The sequence below is a fragment of the Lacerta agilis genome, chromosome 10, assembly GCF_009819535.1.
Source record: "Lacerta agilis isolate rLacAgi1 chromosome 10, rLacAgi1.pri, whole genome shotgun sequence".
NCBI classification, from domain to species: Eukaryota; Metazoa; Chordata; class Lepidosauria; order Squamata; family Lacertidae; genus Lacerta; species Lacerta agilis.
The window spans coordinates 39886293-39906454 of NC_046321.1; the positions used below are offsets into that span (position 1 = coordinate 39886293).

Here is a 20162-nt window from a genome sequence, read left to right on the forward strand (position 1 = left end):
CGTCTTAAGCATATCCGGCACTGTGGTGCAAAGATCCTTCCAGCACGGCACCCCCCCTCCGTTTCCCAGAGTTGTCAACCTTCTTTTAGGGAAGGAACACCAGCAGCGGCGGAAGAAGCCTCTTGAGGGGATGCCGATGCCGACGACGCGCCCAGCTTTGCAGGGCTGGAGGAGGCGGGCAGCGGCTTGTGGACGGCTCCTCCGGTGGGGAAGAGGTGGAGGCTGGACGTGGCGCCTCCCGGCTCAGCTGGCTGCTTCATGCTGTGGTGGCCACGGCAGGCGGAGGCTCCTGCCGCAGCGCTGCTTCAGCGTGGCATGGCAGAGGCGGGCGAGAGTGGTGAGTGAGCCGGCGGAGCCCCGTGTCACCTGATGCCCGGCTCGAAGACAAACACCAAGCCTGCGCCAAGCTCAGTTTTTTTCCCTTTTAGCCTTCTGGTGCCCTGCAGAATTCGGCGCCTGCAGGCTAATAGGGAAAAAACCGAGCCGACACTTGGTGGGAGCGGCGTAGTCACCCTTGCTCACTCAGCATGCTCATTCGGTCTTCCCCAGACTCTTGCCTGGCACCCTCCAGAACTTGGTGCCCTGGCACTCCACACCACTAGCGTCTATGGGTAAGACGGCCCTGATAGTGGAGATCAGTACCTAAGCAACACAGAAGTTCTTCCAAAATCAGGAGGACTTTTACCATGAAAACACTCTTATACTTATTGCTCAATCTGTAATTGTGAATTGTGGAAAGAACATAGCAGTACAGTGGTACCTTCATTGTCAAATGGCTTGGCTTCTGAACAAATCAGCTCCTGAATGCCGCAAACCCGGAACTGAGTGTTCTGGTTTGCAAATGTTTTTCAGAAGCCAAACGTCCGACGCGGCTTCCATGGCTTCCGCTTGAGTGAAGGAAGCTCCTGCAGCCAATTGGAAGCTGTGCTTTGGTTTTTGAACGTTTCAGAAGTCAGACTTCCAGAATGGATTTTGTTAGACTTCCAAGGTACGACTTAAAACTAATTTATTTTGGCTGGAACATTTTCCCACTGCTATGCACAAGGTGCACATGCAGAAGAGCATTAAAGGGGTTATCAAGACTTAGCCAGTGACTAATTCCTCAAGAGAAGTCAGATAATTCTGTTGTGTATAAATGACACATGGAAGTTTTCCAGCTGTGGAAACTAGTTCTGTCCTGAAAATTCTCTAATATTTCTCTAATAACTATTAGCCTACATGTTGTGTTTGAATTGTTGTGACTGAAAATTTATCCTACATGTTTTTCAGCCATTCTCCGTCAATTAGTAAGAAAAGAAACTGCATAAGAAAAATGTCAAACAGGGAGGGAAATTTTCAGTGCAGTTTTCAACAGTGGGCTTTTTTATTTTATTTTTTTATTTTTTGAGCTTACCTTACTTTCAAGGTGGCCATGGGGGGCTGCTGTGAGTGTCCTTTATTTCACTGTACCAATCGTCTCTCCAGTGATCTGCACTCTGCAGCCTTCCTGGGTGCCCAGGTTTCCTGAAAACCCCATGCCATCCTCAGCAGCTGGGCTTTCCTGTAAGTATGGGAAGGTGGGGAGGCTGCCTACTTTGCATCTGATAGCTGTTCATTCCTTTTAAGTGCAGTATTTTTTATTATTAAAGAGATAGGAGTACCAATCTTAAGTATTTGGTAGCCAGACTCTCAGGCTACCATGCTTCAATTAAAGCTTGGTGGACTTCCCTAAGGTATTTTCAGATTAGCAAGGGCAGGCAACCAGGCAGACTTCAGAGTGCTGGATAGAAGTTGAATGGAAAGGGGGGGGGAACACACCACCCATGGCCACCTTGCAGCAATAGAGTAAGCTCAACCCTGCACCAACCAAAGAATGAATTCTAAAGTACTCTGGGAAAGAGGGAGGAAAATGGAATATTGCTTTGCAGATGAAGAAAGGTTTCGAGAAACTGGAGGACAGGTTTTGGCACACAGCACTAGTGGAAACACCACAAATACAACTAGATCAAAACTTGAGAGAGAGGCTATTCTTCCAAACAACAGAAAGCCAGTAGCTTAGCACTTCTTTGGGACAAAAATGAGTTCCCAGTGAAAAAACAGCAGTAATCCATACCTTTATGAGTGTGGTCTGGGCCATTCAAAGCTCCCTGAATAGCAGCCTGCGCAGCTGAGTTCTGGGCTTTCAGCATTTCAATGGTTTCTCGTAGTTCTATGAGTTCCGATTCCTTTGGGAACAGTAGAAAAAGTCACAAAAGTATCAGAGTAACTATGGTTTCCACCCCCCACTGGGGTCAAAATGCACTTTTTGCATTGTAATTTGGGTGAAATTCAGGTGAAAATTAGGCATCATGTATGCTTTTCAACTCAGCTAATACAGTGTGTCAGAACCATCAGGTTAGAAGCTATTTATCTCTATAAAATACTGCATACCAAGAATTTTGAAGAAAAAAAATACAAACATCTATTAAAATGTATTTGATTTCTTATGAAATGAAGCAATGTAACTCATCTTTTCACTTGGTAGGGGGTGGTTTTAACAAGTGTAATGCACAGTTTTAATTTAAACTGCATTTAACATTTCTGTTTCTATTTCTCATTTTATATAATGAGGATTAAAGCTACTGAAGGAATTTAACCTTAGCAGCAACATGGAAGAAGAAAAAGAAAAGCTTATATGCTCAAATGTCTGGGAAAGCTTATTGAAGTCACTGCCAGTGTTATAATCTCTTTGAGAAAGGAAGCCTGAAGCTTTATAGAAGATGAAAGATCAAACTGGAAGAAATTCCTTTTGAGAAATTATTGTTATTAGAGTGGTTCACTTGTGTGTCCTTAGGCAGAAGGTGGATTTGTAGTAGATCCCTGGTCTGTAGTAACTTTGGTGTAGATCTGCACTTGTATATACATAGGTTATCTCAATGTACAATTTATAGGAAGTAACTGGTATCACCACCACCACCTTGGTATTACTACCAAGCCACTGCTTTGCATCTGGATTCTTCCCCAGCCACATTTCTCCCCAACTGGTCCTACTTGATGGACCCTAGGGATCTACTAGCAGACAAAATAGATCCTACAAGCCTGAAATCTGCCATAAGCCTATCCCTACAGGAGCAGCCAAATTGAGTACATAGTCCTCACACATGTCTTAACTGGAAACAAGAGGTGTTCAAGGAAAAGTTATTTTGCCTTTGCCTTTGCTTTCATTTCATTTTCCAGTTATTTTGTTTACAGTATTAATAACCTGCTCCTCAACAAATGGTCCCAGGACTAAATAAATACATCATTAAAATCATAAAGTAAGGGAAAAAATCTATAATCTCATACACATCAACATTCTACCCATCATTAAACCATCAATTTGAGCAGCATTCATTCATCCTTCTGCACTTTTCAATGGGGGACCCTGCCAATTCTTTTCTGCAACCTATAGCTTTGATGTTTCTGTCCAAATGGTATGAAATCTTATTCAGCATTAGGAAAGCACTGTCCACATTTATATTTATTTTTTTGCCCTCATAGTTTGTTTTCAAACCTCGTGGGCAAAAATGGATCATCAGATTTCATTGTGACAGCAAATGACTGACAGACAGGAGGGCCTATGGAGATGAGGACCTGGTCCATCAGCCAGATCCAGTTTCCCAACCCTGACTTAAAAGTATTGCAAAACAAGCAGAGTCAAAACCAAATCCAGCCCCAGCTGCTCCAAGATAACACTTGCTATTGGCTTGGTTTTTCTATCTTTGTAATATCACTTCTGTCTAATATTTAGCGTTCTGACAATGCTGGCAGACTGGAACAAGCACTCCACTTGGTTTATGACCACCTTTTGTTGCTTGATCTTTCAATACAGATTAAATTCAGAGTCACAAATGTTTTAATTAAAATCTGGAAATGAAAGATTTTATCATCACACTGCCCTCTGATATAGCTTGGCTAAATCTGATGGTGTGCAATGCTATTCTTATTGAGCTTTCACGCAGCATCGATAGTCATAAAAAAATAAAATTGATGCACCCGCCTGTTTATTCTTACAGCTGTCCTTTCATTCAGCCTTCAATACAAACTTTAATATAAACCAAGAACTGTTTTCCACATTAAAGTATCTGCTGTTTCTAACATACCTTTTGTTCAGCTGTCATTGTTAGGCTTTGCAGCCGGCCCGTCATATTTCCTAAGCTCTTTTCAAAAGCTGCTACGAGATGGGCCTGTGAAGAAGATGGGGTTGTGGGCAGTCAGTCAAATGTCAATAGGTCTCAAATGCACTATACAAAATCTATACAATATGCTTGAATGTACTTCTGCTTTAAAATAAAATAAAAACCCTACATGACCATCACCATCAAAAGTTACTTCTATTTAAACTCCTAATCGTTCTCCAACCTTCTTGCACTTTCCTATCTGCACGAGGCAGACGCTACTCCCAACTGTTCGTAGTACACAGTGTCAATTACAGTTTCTTTGTAGAATTTTGTAGCTTTGGTGCAATAACCTATCAATTGTACAGTTGTGATGCTTTGCCCAGTACAATTATTTGGGCATTCTTTAACAAGAGCATGTTTCACCTGGACTTGCTATAGAATAGCAACCCTTAAATATGGCAGTTTAAAATGTTTCTAGTTTCTGCTAGAAATGGTTTTTGGGTGCCTAAAAGAGCACCCAAAACTGTTGGAAAGATTTGTTGAATGAATTTCTTGGAAAGTCCCCCCCCCCCCAGTCCTACTAAGAGTAGGGAATCTTTTTAAACCATCTTTCAAGCATTCCGAAGTTCACAGACCTGCATTTTGCTCTACAAACATTGTTATATCTTTATTCAAGGGCCTTCTGGGGAAGAATAATGGCAGTCAGCAGTTGGGAGAAGCAGCAGCTACAAAATTCAACTTTTGCCACCCCAGGCACAGCAAAAAGTTTAAAAGGAGAGGGGAAAACATGAAAATAGAAACTGCCAGGGGTGCACACTGCCAGCATGAAACATTCACATGAAACGCTTTAAAGGGTTACCTGCTGAAAAAAAGTGATGAAACCCCTCAGTGCATTTTTACGATCCACAAGGCCCAGTAAATTTTGGGGTGGGTGAGAGAGGGGATGTCATGGTTCTGCCTAAAGTGTGTATTTAATAATTACAATAACAGTAACGTAATCACCCGATAAAACTAATCCAATTCAAAATGCATCCTCTGCTGTTGCTTTCCCATTTTGCCCTTCCTCTAAAATGTGCATTCAAAAGACTCCCCCACACCCCTTTTGCTTTATTCAGTAAGCCAGTTTAAAAGAACCAATAATGGACCAATAATTGTGTGCAGAAGGGATACATGTGTCTATTTTTATGTTTGGTTATTGGCTAAATATATTTTGTATGCACTTTCCAAACTCATAAAGCATTTTAAAGGGGGGAGGGTCAAATTTGATAGCACAGCAAGTACGAATACTCCCTCAGATATAGAAAACAAACATAGTGTGAAATATTAATATAGTCTCACAGCAGGAAGAAGACTGGCTATGCTTCTGTTTGCTTGCTTTAAATATACACGAGTCGGGTTGAAAAAGTCCGCTCAGAAGAAGATAACATAACATGAGAATTTTATTTTCACTGACAACTAATAAGCATTTTTAGGCTAAGGGAAAGGTCATCTTAAGGCAAGTGAACATGTTAGGCAGGATACTATATAACTGCAGTCTTATGTATTACAGGTATGACCATCTGAATCCACCTCCTGTGCTGCTGTTATTAAAACAATGCTTTTCAATGAATAAAACCGAATTGGGGATTATTCTGTGAACAGAGAAATATACCCGGTCCCATTATACCTACTGGAAAAGCCATCAGGTGCCTCACCTCTTTATACCATGAAAATAATGTGAACCAAACACTCAAAGGCATATCCAGGAATGTGAACTCTTTATTTGTGTGATCTCCCCACTTTGTTGGAGAGGCCAGTCTGTTTGGAAACCATGGTTGTTTCAAAGTATAGTGGCAAGGTTACTACGTGGGACCAGAACTATGGTTCATCAATTCTGAAAGAATTACACTGGCTCCAAGTATAAGCCAGTATACACCAATCTCTGGCCTTCTCCCACTCGGATGTTTGCTCTCCCTTCCCTCAGCACCCCATCTTAGCACTATTCCTTGTACAAATGCACAAGTTAACTTTATTGACAAATAATTCTCCTCTTCCTATAGTTAAGTTTCCGAGTAATGTTTGTCAGAAACAAATGAGAATATTTTTTGTCCAGATAAATATGACATTTAAAGATAGCGAAATTATACCAGAAGTTGGTTTTGTCCAGGTAACTTGAGTTCTGTGTACAGCTCCGACTCCCACCCCCACAGTAAATTTCCTGTAATGCACTATAAAGGTGATGGGCTTACTACTGTGCCCAGATCTTCACAGAATGATAACTATGTCAAAAATATTGATTTTTAGAAGTCTGTGATAAAATGCATGTTCCCTGTGCACTGACATGCTATAACTTTGAAGTACGAACATAACTGTGTCCAAATGATGATAGATCTTGCTTTGTTTCACTCAGATATATTCTGCCAAGAATATAAATGAAAGCAGACTTTGCAGTATCTAAGATCTACAAATCTCACTGAATACAATCAAATGCTTCCAGGAGGAATATGCTACAAGTAACTCAGTTGTGGCACTAACTGGGGAGCATGGCTGCATTCCAGAAAAGATGGGGAAGTGGCATATAAGGACAATACTAGGGTCTCTATAGCCCTACTGGTGGCTCCAATCTATAAGGCCACGAAGGAAGGAAGAGGAAGAAGAAAGTCATATTGGCACACTCTAACCCAAGCTTCCTCAACCTCAGCCCTCCAGATGTTTTGAGATTACAATTCCCATCATCCCTGACAACTGGTCCTGCTAGCTAGGGATCATGGGAATTGCAGGCAAAAAAACATCTGGAGGGCCAAAGTTGAGGAAGCCTGCTCTAACCACCTTGATCCCACTGACAGCAAGACAGTATCATAAGCACAGGAAGACTCCACTTCAACATCTTTTTAAACGACCTGGACAAAAGAATTCACAGGGTGCTTATAAAATTTGCAAATGACACCAAACTGGGAAGGGTAACTAATGCTGCAGAAGACATAATTGTAATTCAAAATGACCTTAACCAATTGGAGAACTGGGCCCAAACTAGCAAAAATAATTTCAGAAGGGACAAATGTCAGGTTCTGCACTCACGCAGGAAGAACCAGCAGCATGAATATAAGATTGAGGACACCTGGCTTGCCAGTAATACATGTGAAGAGACTTTAGGAGTCTTAGTAAACCACAAGCATCAACAGCAAAAAGCCAATGCTATTATAGGCTGCATCAACAGAATTATAGTGTCCAGATCAAGGGAAATAATAGTACCACTTTATTCTGCCCTGGTCAGACCACATCTGAAATACTGTGTCCAGTTCTGGGCACCACAATTTAAGAAGGATATTGACAAGCTGGAACATGTGCATAGCAGAGTGACCAAGATGATCAAGCGTCTGGAAATAAAGCCTTATGAGGAACAGTTGAGGGAGTTGGGTATGTTCAGTCTGGAGAAGAGAAGACTAAGATGAGATATGATAGCCATCTTCAAATATCTAAAGGGCTGTCACATGGTAGATGGAGCGAGCTTGTTTTCTCCTGCTCTGGAGAGTAGGACTTGAACCAATGGGTGCAAGTTACAAGAAAGGAGATTCCGAGTGAACATCAGGAAGAACTTTCTGACAGTAAGAGGTGTTCAACAGAGGAATGGACTCCCTTAAGAGGTGATGGACTCTCCTTCCATGGAGGTTGAATAGCCACCTGTCGAAATCGGAGTGTGAAGTCTGTTAATTACAAGTTTATTTTAAATAAGTAAGGAGATATTGAATTTTAAGTTATAAGCAGCATGTTAAAGGATAGAAGAAATAAGTTTAGCTATAAGAATACTTGGTTAAGATTTAGGTTACAATGCAAAGATTAAGATAATGGTGTTTTTTTTCATTTTAAGTAAAGTTAAATTTTTTATAGAGAAAAGTTGTTAAGGAAATAGTATATTGATTTAAAATCGAAGGTGTATAGGCGGGGGAAGTCAAACGTCAAGATTCAGAAATAGAATTTTTTTTTTTTGTAAAGTATATAGATAAGAAGAAGAATCCTGACATTATGTGTATATGTATTTGTTTTGGTATTTGTAGGTGTGGGGTTGGGTTTGTGTTATATTATGAAAATGTCAATAAATTCTGTTTAAAAATAAATAAATGAATAGCCACCTGTCATAGATGCTTTAGTTAAGATTCCTGCATTGCAGGGGATTGGACTAGATGATCCTCAGGGTTTCCTTCCAACTCTACAATTCTTTAATTGTCTGATTCTAAATATTAATGCAAAATTCACTTTTTAAATTAAAAAGCACCAATCAAATAATATCAGCATTAGAATTGACAATTGCCTTCCAACAGAGAAAGCACTTTTGTTGCATTATGAATATCATGTTTGAAATGCTTATCGCTAGGCAACTGTCACTTCTACAGAGAGAGAAAAAAATATATACTTCAGAAAATTTAAATTGGGTACTTGTCTTGCGCTATTGAATTTTTTTTTAAATGGAACAATGGTACATTTTCCCTTGAGTAACAGTATATGTGGGGGAGGTCTTCAGGTTTTTGACAGTTCATGCCTTATTTTTTAAGATTTATTTTAAGGAAAAGAAATGTGTTCATTTAAATTTAAATTAATAGCAGTTCCATCCTATCCATGAGTGAGGTCTCCTGGGCAAGGATTGTTGTTGTTGTTCAGTCGTTCAGTCGTGTCCGACTCTTCGTGACCCCATGGACCAGAGCACGCCAGGCACGCCTATCCTTCACTGCCTCTCGCAGTTTGGCCAAACTCATGTTAGTAGCTTCAAGAACACTGTCCAACCATCTCATCCTCTGTCGTCCCCTTCTCCTTGTGCCCTCCATCTTTCCCAACATCAGGGTCTTTTCCAGGGAGTCTTCTCTTCTCATGAGGTGGCCAAAGTACTGGAGCCTCAACTTCAGGATCTGTCCTTCTAGTGAGCACTCGGGCCTGATTTCTTTGAGAATGGATAGGTTTGATCTTCTTGCAGTCCATGGGACTCTCAAGAGTCTCCTCCAGCACCATAATTCAAAAGCATCAATCTTCGGCGATCAGCCTTCTTTATGGTCCAGCTCTCACTTCCGTACATTACTACTGGCAAGGATAGGGGTGGCTAAAAGTCTTCTAATTTATACCTTAGGGAAACTCCTTCTAAATTAATTTGTCTACTTAGGGCAGCAATAGAACCCATGTACATGGCATAGGCATTGTCACAATCCATCTCCCCTAACCCAACCAGACCTCCTCCCTCTGAGGAAGAGAACCCTGTAGAGAAACCCAGTACAACCTTGCAAGAACCACAAGCCTAAAGTGCATTGTCTCATGAATTTCTCACCTGTGCACTCTTTCAACCAATGCCACTGTTCTGCATTCCCTGCTCACCAGGACTCAAGATGTGCTGATCAAAGAGAAACTGAATATGCTAGGTAGGCCCAAAGATAAGTGATCGTAATGACATTTCAATATGGTAGGAAGTCTGCTGGTTAGATACAAATTGAACTAAAAGAACACCTTTTAAAAAAATAGTTCTGGGATTTCCCTTCAGCAGCTCAGAAGCAAACACAAAGGGAAATTCAATCATCAAGTGAAGTAACTGGAAATCAAGACATCAGCAGCAGCTGGAGTTTGAGTAGATTAAATTGCAAAAAAAGGAAGATGCCTGGGCTTTATCAGCTGAGATGAATAACTAGATACTGAACAGAGCACAGGAGTCTCAGATAAGATAATCATGCCTAACAAACAGAGATAAACACATGCTTGCTAAATTATGGCTTCCAATAGGTATTATTACTAAGTCAGAAATCGGAAAATGTAAAAAGATGAGCAAAAGACATTTCAATTTTTATTCTGACAATGATTGCGCACAACAACTCTAAACGATGTGTTGATTGAGGCCAAAGTGCAACTTAATCATGGGGCAGATCTGTAGTAACTAACATTTCCATGATTTCAGTGTGACTAAAGTGGCCCACAGACCTAATCTGATCCACCAGATCTCTGCTCAGGGCCTGGCCTGGCCTTCTCTCCCATGTCACCACCCTCTTCTCCTAAGCAGTGCCTCTTTCCCCCTACCTCTCCTGTTCCAGAGCAAGCAGCATGTGCAAGGTGAGTTCTTCCTACATCATCTGCTCATTTTATTCCATCCTATGCTGAGAAAAGGATTCGCCTTTCTTCTTTCACAGTGATGAAACACTGAAAACTAGTAATTCAGGAAGTCTTCTAAAACTGTTCCAACATTTTTATAATTAACTTTAAATTTTCACTTTTGTGGTTACTGCTAATTTAGGATGCATTACTCTTGCTGGGCATAAATGGAAGCCAAAGTTCTGACACTGACTGACCGTAGCAATTATTCAAAAATGGTTTGTCAAAGTAAAACAGAATATGGATTTTTTGGGTTCATCCTTCAACAGGATTAATAATTTAATCTGGTGGATACTAGCGACACAAAAGCAATCTTATATGTCCAGAATTACAACACCTTCAGTCATACAAATGGGTTCCCTTTAGGGAAAGGGGCAATTTCAAAAGATAAGCTGCTAAAGTACTACAAGAGTTGAAATGTAGTCCATATCTGAAATTCTCTGCTCCTAGTCAGCCACATTTCAAACACATAAACGATAAACATGTTGCATTATTCAAAAGCACCCACCAATGTCACCAGCTGACACCTGACATTTTATTTTCTGACAGTAGCAATTGCCGTGCTTCAACAAAAGCTAAAATCATTTTGTAGAAGCTCAAAATCCCAACAGCTACCTCCTGTTGGATTTTTTTTTAAGGTCACATTTCACACAATCCTTTACGTACTGTGTACATAAAAGAATCAAACATGAGTAGTTATCGTTGTCTTACTGGACAGTAGAAATGGCTGTAGCTGTAACTCTGCCCATGTTTGTAAGTTCCATTTCAGTGCAGGCTTTGATTGAGTATCTGTGCATGGCATGGTATCGCTTTTCTTTTTTACTTCCTTTATGATTAAGTGTTTAATAAGTAGAATGCAAGTATCATTCAAATAGAAAGAATAAAAATATCTCACATAAAAGCAACAGCACTTTTTATTATAAGCAAGAATTTGAAATCCCACCACCTGATTCCCAGATCCTAGAAGGAAAATACTTAACTTTAGTGTGGCCATAGAAACGCCTGACAAAATATCTGCGCCAAGCACTTTGAGAGCCACAATGCTAACACTGCATCAGAAACAGTGGGAGGAAGTGGGTTTGATCCCTGTCCAGTGCACACAGTGAATTATACAAGGTGGTGATGCTGTGAGGAATTTCAGCTGAGCAACAATATTGCTTGGCTCTTGAGAGCAGGAAACAGAGGTAAAAAAATATGAAACAGGTGCAGGAAAGCAGATATTTTAGGGAGATTGCTGGATAAAATGGCAAGTGAATGCTTTCTGAATTATTAGGAAATGCATGGAAGGTGGCAATGCCTTTCACCGGTAGCCCCCGTTTTGCACAGTATAATCTTACTGCAGAAATGGCCCAGCCTTGTGTTGTCACCCTCCAGATCTCTCATAGAGGAAGCACATGAAGAAGATCCTCCGATGATGATTGCAGAGTCCGGTCCGTGAGGTTTTGCGGTCCTGAGCACATATGTTGCATTAACCGTGTATATTTGTGTTCTATTTCTATAACACTTTTAAGCATGCATCTGCATTCACCCAAAGTCAGAAAAGATTCACTTTTTGTGTTTGTTTGTTTGTTTGCTTGCTTGGCACCCTACACTGGCTTGAAGAATAGTAATATAAATGCCTTTAAAATCATCAGTCTCACCTGTGTTTGCAAAGGGATAATGGCAGTGGTCTTCCTCACATGATTATTGTGATTATAAAAGCATATATACATTAAAAATCTGTAGAAATCATTAATGACAGCAGTAAATGACTTACGTTAGCTGACAGCTGTGATGTCAGGGTGGCCACTTTTTCCTGCGATGCAACCAGCTCCCTTCGTAGTTTATGAATTTTGCTGGATGTGGGAACAAACACAATGTCTCTCAAAATATGCCAGTATAACCTTATGCTTTAACAAAGGCTATTCAGTATGTGAAACTACAGTAGAAGAATAGCTGGTGCTCTTTGTTCCAACATTTGTGTATATGCTACAGACAGTACTGTATATCAAGGCTTCATCTATGGTTTAAAAATTTCCATTAAGATACAGCATATACACATTACACCAATCAATTAGTGAGAAAACTGTATTCAAAAATTATCAGGGGAGAGAGAAAATTTTGGCGAAATTCTCATGGCTGGGGTGTGGGAACTTTGTCATACTCTTCTTATTTCTGAAGCATGTTTGTGAGTGTCCCTTTTTCATTCTGTAAATCATCTCACTTATTTATCCTCCCTGAAGGCCCACACTTAAGTCAAGTCCTAGAAGAAGACAACATCATGCAGTAACACCCCATACAAGGCTTTTGCAGAACAGGAAGTGCAGGCAGCCCTGAAGGCTAGAGAATTCTGGAGACATGTTTACTGGGGCTGGGGGGGGGGGGTGTCAAACAGATGCCCCAACTCCCGGTTGCCTTGCAACATTAAGTTCAAACCCCACACCCCACCAAAATTCTAAAGAAATTATAAAATGCCAGAAGAATGGGTAAGAAAATGGAAGCCTCTGTCACAGGGAAAGAAAACCTTTGAGAAACGTAGGAAAGATTTGGCATATCTATATGGAGGATAGATTTTGGCATTATATATATATGAGAAGGGACATGGGTGGCGCTGTGGGTTAAACCACAGAGCCTAGGGCTTGCCAATCAGAAGGTCGGCAGTTTGAATCCCCCGACGGGTGAGCTCCATTGCTCGGTCCCAGCTCCTTCCCACCTAGCAGTTCGAAAGCACGTCAAAGTGCAAGTAGATAAATAGGTAACCCGCTCAGCGGAAGGTAAACAAGGCGTTTCTGTGCGCTGCTCTGGTTCACCAGAAGCGGCTTAGGTCATGCTGGCCACATGACCCGGAAGCTGTACGCCGGCTCCCTCAGCCAGTAATGCGAGATGAGCGCCCACAATCCCAGAGTTGGACACGACTGGACCTAATGGTCAGGGGTCCCTTTACCTTTAACCTTTACATATATGAGAATGATGGAATAATGACCTCAATGCCCTGCTGAATGAGCAAGAGACATCCCACAAAACATCCAGCACAGTGTACTACACTGACCTTTAGTGATTCTCTATAGTATTTTAGTAGTTTAACAGCCCTTATCATAAAAGACAGTTAATTATTTGAGTAGGAATGGATTCAATAGGGCGATGGCTGGTAAAGTCAGGTGAGGATAGCAGTAAGAGGTTGCTGGCAGACTGGTGGTGACTGAGGGGGCCTTGTGCCCTTTCTGATAAGAAAATGTGCTGGCATAAATAACACCATACAAGTACATGAGAGCTGCCATCATCATAAGTTCACACTGGGCATTTGAGGGCTATCGAAAAGCACTCTGTTCAGCGAAATATTGTGTATAAAATTAAAGATGCCAATCTTTTTACCTCTGAATGTGCCTTTTCTTCAGCCTATGGGAGAGAGTGCAAGCAAGAGCAGTTATTTATGGAAATATACAATTGAATTTTATTAAGAAAAATCAAAATAATAGCTTCTGACTCAGATAAAAAACCAGTTCTCCAATATAATTGCAAAAAAGCATAAGAATGAAGATAGAAGATCAAAGCAGATTTTTGGATGCGATGCAACTTTGTCCGCAAATGAAGTTACTACTAGTGTTTCAGGACACAACCTTATACACCTTTACCTGGGAGCAAGTTCTATCAAACATAACAGGACTGACTTCTGAGTAGATTCAAATTCAAATTCAAATTTATTGCGGCTATAAGCCCATAAAAACAAAATATATCTGAGTAGATACTTTAAGATACTCTGTCTTATACCTGAAAGATTTCTTAGATTTTTGTGCATTATCCTGCGCTAGGATTTGAACTAAATGAGCTATTGAAGGACTATATAGAAATGGAGTCTCCTTCTTTAGAGGTCTTTAAGCGGAGGCTTGACAGCCATCTGTCAGGAATGCTTTGATGGTGTTTCCTGATTGGCAGGGGGTTGGACTGGATGGCCCTTGTGGTCTCTTCCAACTCTATGATTCTATGATTCTATAATAGAGAATAAGGTGGTTCTTAGAAACACCATCAAGCAAAGACTCCTAAAATTTTAGTATAGAAATATGGATAGTTCCATGACACTGCCAAGGAAGCCCAGTTTACAGACTCAAAAGGCCTCTTCCTTTGAAGCATAACACTTGGAATAAAATCAAAGGTGAGGAGTAAAAACAAGAAATTTTACACAAGTCTGCATTAATCAGACACAGCTGTGATATAATGAGAGCAAAGAGAGTGACAGTCTATTCAATGCATCTTTTGCAGCAAAAGTAACAAAGCTTTTTGTACCTCTTATGCCAGTAGTATGATCAGAGGCACAGAAAATCATATGAAAACATATTTGTGGGCACCATGACGTAGTAGTGGGGAGAGTTCTATTTAAAAAAGAACAGCTACTTTACACTCAACGTGGAGATATGAAAGAAGGCATGGAGCACTGTATAATATCACAGAAGAATGAAATTTTGTTCTTTATGGTCTTCTTGCCTATCACTGAAATCAGACTCTATGCTTGATATTTCCACTGGAGTACCATTTCTTGATTAGGGACTGCACAATCATATGAGTTTTATCCCTAGGAGCATATGAGAACAAAGAGGGGGAAAGCTGAACGGGGATTATGTCCTTCAAGTACAATTCACACTACTGATTTCATAGTCCAAAAGCATCCCTTGCCCTTAACAAAAAGGTTTTCAGCTCCCATTATCACAGCTAGATACTCAAACGCTGAACAAGAAGTGATGCTGAGTGGTGAGAAAAGGAGAAGGGGTCAAGCAACAGAAATCTTAGAATGATCATTCTTATCGGCTGATGTGGTGTGTGGTAAGTGTATGATTCATAAACACTTGTCCTACTTGTCCTAAAAGGTAATGGTTACCTGACTGTGCAATTCAAGCAGGGCAGCAAGTGGCGACCTTTGCCTGGCATGGCTGTGGCCGAGCCAGAGGCAGTCTCCTGGTGGCCATGCGAGCTGCTGCACCTAGCTTCACCACATAATTCGTCGCTGGATTTCCCACCCTCCCAACCTATGCAACATGTTTGCCCGGAAGTGAGCAGGCAGTCCACGCTTAAAACTTTTGTATGGAAGTATTTGGTAACTGTATTCAGAGAGGCCAGGGAGGAGTTTGCTTGTAGACTAATTGGGCTTGTCTAGGGATTTTGCATACCACATAGAAATTGTCACAACTTGTTGGCAGATAAGGCATTGGGTTGGATTCTTAGGACTCAGCTATAAAGCTGCAAATAAAACGTTTTAAGTGTATTTTAAGTGCAAAATACAATGTGGCACTAGATGGCGATGGCGAGCCTTATCGAAAATGCAATGTACAGTGGTACCTCCTACTTACGTGCCCCTCTTCTTATGCATCCTTCGGGATAAGCACACAACAAACCAGGAAGTATATTTCCAGGTTTCGTCGTGCGTGCATGCGCAGTAGTGCTCTATCACGCTGTGCGTATGCGCAGAACAGGCACCTCCAGTTGCAGAAACCTCAGGATCCAACCGGAGCTCCAGAACGGATCCCGTCCGCAACCGGAGGTACCACTGTATTTTTAAAAACGCTTTTAAAAAAAGCATTTTCAGAACAGTTTTTATGTGTGTGATATTCCACATTAGTCTAGGCGGTGGGGAGAAGGAGGCTGGGAGCCCTCCTCACTTTAAGGAATTGGGATACGCTATTAAAGGGGTCCAGGGAGACCTCTTCAAGAGTGCCATATTGAGGGGTACTATGGCCTATTACCCCCCACATTTGGGTATCTGTCCAGATACCCAAATGTGGGGGTAATAGGCCATAGTACCCCTCAATATGGCACTCTTGAAGGTAGCGCCTTGATTTCATGTACATCTTAACCCAGGACTGACCCTGCAAAATAATCATTCAGCAGGCAGACTGGGTGATGCAGGATACATACCCAATGGCTATGCCAAAACCTACTGACACCGGTAATGAATAAAGTTGTGGCCTATCTGATCCCAACAGGTTGTCCTGGGTTTATTACCGGTATATCTTCCCATGCTGTGGCCCCCTCCAATGGTCATGGGCTGACTGCGCCTGGGCCTGCACTGAAGGTTACAATAGTTTAAATTGCTAATGCAAATATATTAGCAAGCACAGAAATGTTTCAAAAATATAGACAGATCAAAAAAAAAAAAAATACAGACAATGAATCTTGAAGTTCATACATGACAATTTGTGTTTTACATCTACCAGTTCAGTGGAGTTAGCATTTGGCATTCAATCATAAGCAAGTTCAGGTGGCAAGAATATTATTCTGTGCCCTTAAAAATCTGAATTCTCAAGTATATAAACACAAATGTGCCAAATATGCTCTATGCACTATGCAAATTAAAACTGGATTTTTTTTTATCTCCCTTCCCCAAGTCGTCCGTATTTGGAACATTGCTCAGTTCTTCAAAAAACAGCTGCAGTTAATGTAAGTTGAGATAATATGCAAAGTGTGAGTGTTAGGCACTAAAATTAAATATGCAATATGCAAATGTTCATAAGTGCATATATGACTTTAATCTGCAAGCTTTGTTACAAATTTTTAAAATATCGAGTTTGGTATTTTAATGGATAGAAGAGGTTGTTGGAAAGATCTGTTTGGTGGCATGAGAACATACACGGGCAAGTTATCATAACCAAAGCAACCTCAGCATAGAGAATATAATTCAATCCATGATTCATCATGAACTTCATGAACAATTGTTTCCAAACCACCTCTGTACTTTAAGGAGGCAGCAGCCATGCTTTCAACAAAAACTGAATCCAAAGTATCACACAAAGTAGCTTTGCTTTCCCAAGTAGGGCTTGGGGCATGCATTTCTTGAACAGCAGTATACCTCACAGTGTGCTGCAAAATGTATGATAAGCTTGCTGTATGTTCAATAACTTATAAAAACTCTAGCTGGGCCAGTAGGTTTTCAACCCGAAGTACCCTGTATTACATGAAATGCATTGCAGTATTTCCTTCTCTCTCTCTTTAGCCAGAAGTTGACATTGTTTCCTAAATTCAACATAAAAATTTTCCACTGTCTGAAAGTTCAAATATGTCTAATAATTAAAGTCACCTACTATCTGGTTCCATAAAATCATCTTATGTCAGAATCCAAAACTGAAACCTCAAAGCAACGCTGTCATTTCAGAATAATCTTTCACACCTCAGCAGGTCCCTACCAAAGCGATCCACCAAGTGCTATCGGCTATTTTAATGTGCTAAAATGGCGGTGGGACACGGTGGAATGGCTAAGCATGAGGGCACTGAGCAGTACACAACAACAATTGGCACTGGTAGATTTTGTACAATTCTGCTTTCAAAGGAACAAAAGATGTTACAGGTGGCGAAATTTAATGCAAGGAGGCAGTTGTGTGTTGTACTTTGAAAAGTATAAGGAAAATGTTAAAGACAAACAGCAATGAGAGATTTTCATTGCCCTACCTATGTCAAATTTCCATCTGTTTCCTGAACCACTTAGCAATCCCTCTGGCTTTCCATGGTATGCATGATATCATGAGGTACAGTCTTTTATATATTGTCAACTTACTGTGGAGTAGAGAGAAGAGGTGCTGGAAACTAGGGATAATGAAGACCCGTGTACTAAAAAGAGAAACATCAAGAGCATTATCACAAATATATTGATGAAGCAACAAGAGTTATTTCCCATCACAAGCAAAAACAGAACATCTCTTTTCAATTAGGAACAACTGGAAAAAAGAAAGCTATCATTGAGGTTATCCACTTAGAAATACATTCACCCACCCCAGTTGTTCCTATAACACCTAGAATGGTTTTTGTCCACTGAAAAACAATTGCCTTTGGATTGTAATAGTCCAATGCCTTTTTGCTAGCAAACAACAAATATGTTACCCTTCTTTGATAGTAAAATGTCATCTGAACATCACCTTTTGGCAAACCAAAAGGATGACTTCTAAACTGTAGTTTGGAATGAAAGTACATCTTGGTCTGTATGTGTAACTGTGTGTGTGTTTGTGTGTGCATATCCTTCACACAACTACCAGCTGATTGGATGACTCAAAAAGCAAATACAGTAATCGAAGGCTCAATCCAGATTAGGGCTATGATTTGGGGGGGGGGGGTCAGGATAGGATAATTTAATCCTAGCTTAAAATTCTCTAAATATTTATTTGTGTAAGATAATGAGGAAGATTTAGAATGTCTGAACAGGGCTAACCTATTTTCACTGTTAAAAGCTGAATTTCCAATATTGGAACTCCAGAACTGTTACTTTTATTATGATTTAACACTTACGTAGCACTTTAGATAGATATTAGTATCTAACGTATCCTAGTTATGTTACCCTAAGGCCAGCCAGTAAGCTTTAACGGAACAGCATAGATGTGAATTTGATATCCATACTGAAATGCTCTACCTGCTATTATCACTCAGGCAGAATTATAACACCACATTGCTTGGCACTCCCCAGCAAAACTGTGATAGAGATATGCTGGGTCAACGTTAATATCGCCATATTTCTTTGTCAAGAAAAATGCAAAACATCATTCCTTTTTTCAGATCACTACAGATCTATTCATCCCCACAGTTCAGTCACACCTGTTCCACAATATTCCTTACTTTTCCAATGTTGATATCCTTAGCTGAGGATGTCTAGCCAAGGCCTGCTTAAGCTTGTTGGAACACTACATGGTATAAAGTCAGCAGGGATGGCTGCAAATGCCAGAAGAAGAAAAAAAAAGGGATCTGCAAAGCTTGGGCTGCTGCCAGCTCTAGACAGAAAAATAGCTAGACAGATAGTGCTTGTGAACTGGAGGTGGGGGAAAAACACTGACTTTTTGTGTAGTGAGGCAGTGTGGGAGACCTTAACTAGGCACGTAGCCAGCAACTCTGAGAATAGTGGGGAAAGTGAAAATCAGGCTTATGAAAGCAAAAGCCTGGGAGAGCTTCAACAGCTTAGCAGCCGGGGTGGCATGGATCATCATCCCTGGCAGAAAGATAAACAGCTGTGAATTATTGTCCCAGCAGAGATCTGAATAGGTAAAGCATATGGGAGGTTTTTAGAGCTTGACAAAAAGAGTCTGCATGAATACTCATTTGAGTACAGATAAGCCTAAATATATGTAAGAATGCTATATTATGTTGTATTAATTATAGTATATGGCAGTGCCTTCATTTTTATCAAAGTTCTGCATATTGAAGAACTGCAATTGTCTAAATATTAAAGAGGAGTTGTTAGCACATGTGTCGGCAACAACTAGCCTCTGAGTGTATTCATATTGTAGTGGTACCATAGGGCTACGTGGCAGGGTTTAACACATATCTGTACCTAAACATGTACATGTGTATTCAAACACAATTCACCTTTATCATATTTGTATCCTACTTTAACCCCTGACTGACCCTATAAAGTTAAAAGCTGATGAACTATGTCTGGCCCAAGGGACCTGAGCAGGAATTTGAATTCAGATCTTTGCACTTTCCCCTATATTTAGATGCAATGCCCCAAAATGGGCTGCTCTGAAAGCGAGCCTGCTCACAATCTGTGATTTGGGCCAACAAACCAGGATGTGAAACTGCAGTTTGAAGCTGGTCTGCAAATTATAGTTTATGCTTACTGTGGTTTGCTGTTATGCCTGTGTGAAGTAATAAGTCTTTCAGCCTGTTTGTAAAATTGCTGCTTTTGGCTTTAAACGTTTTTGTGCATAGGATGGCAAGAAGTTCACAGGAAGATTGAAAGTACAAGGGGCTGCTTTGTTCACAGGAAAGTCAAAAGTTTAAGAGATGTTTTGCCCAGTAAGCTTTGCACAGACGGATAAAATATTTATTCTAAGAAATTGACAATTAAGGGAAAAGGAAAAGCAAGACTCTTTATCTTGATTAGCTAAAAGGTTTCGAAGGGAAGATTGTATAGAAGTCAAGCTAGAAAACAGGGTACTGTTATTTAGTTTTGGATTAAAGTTGTGAAGTCAGAATTGAAGAGCTTGGGTTAAAGAGTTG

At 40.5% G+C, this 20162-nt stretch overlaps 1 protein-coding gene across 1 annotated transcript in view; it reads right to left on the minus strand.

Moving 5' to 3' along the window:
* NAV3 (neuron navigator 3) overlaps positions 1-20162 on the minus strand; it is a 236497-nt gene that overhangs the window by 31260 nt on the left and 185075 nt on the right. The window contains 5 exon segments of the mRNA XM_033163206.1: positions 2093-2204; positions 4101-4184; positions 11974-12050; positions 13568-13592; positions 17734-17786. Of these exon segments, the coding sequence (XP_033019097.1) occupies positions 2093-2204; positions 4101-4184; positions 11974-12050; positions 13568-13592; positions 17734-17786 (351 nt within the window).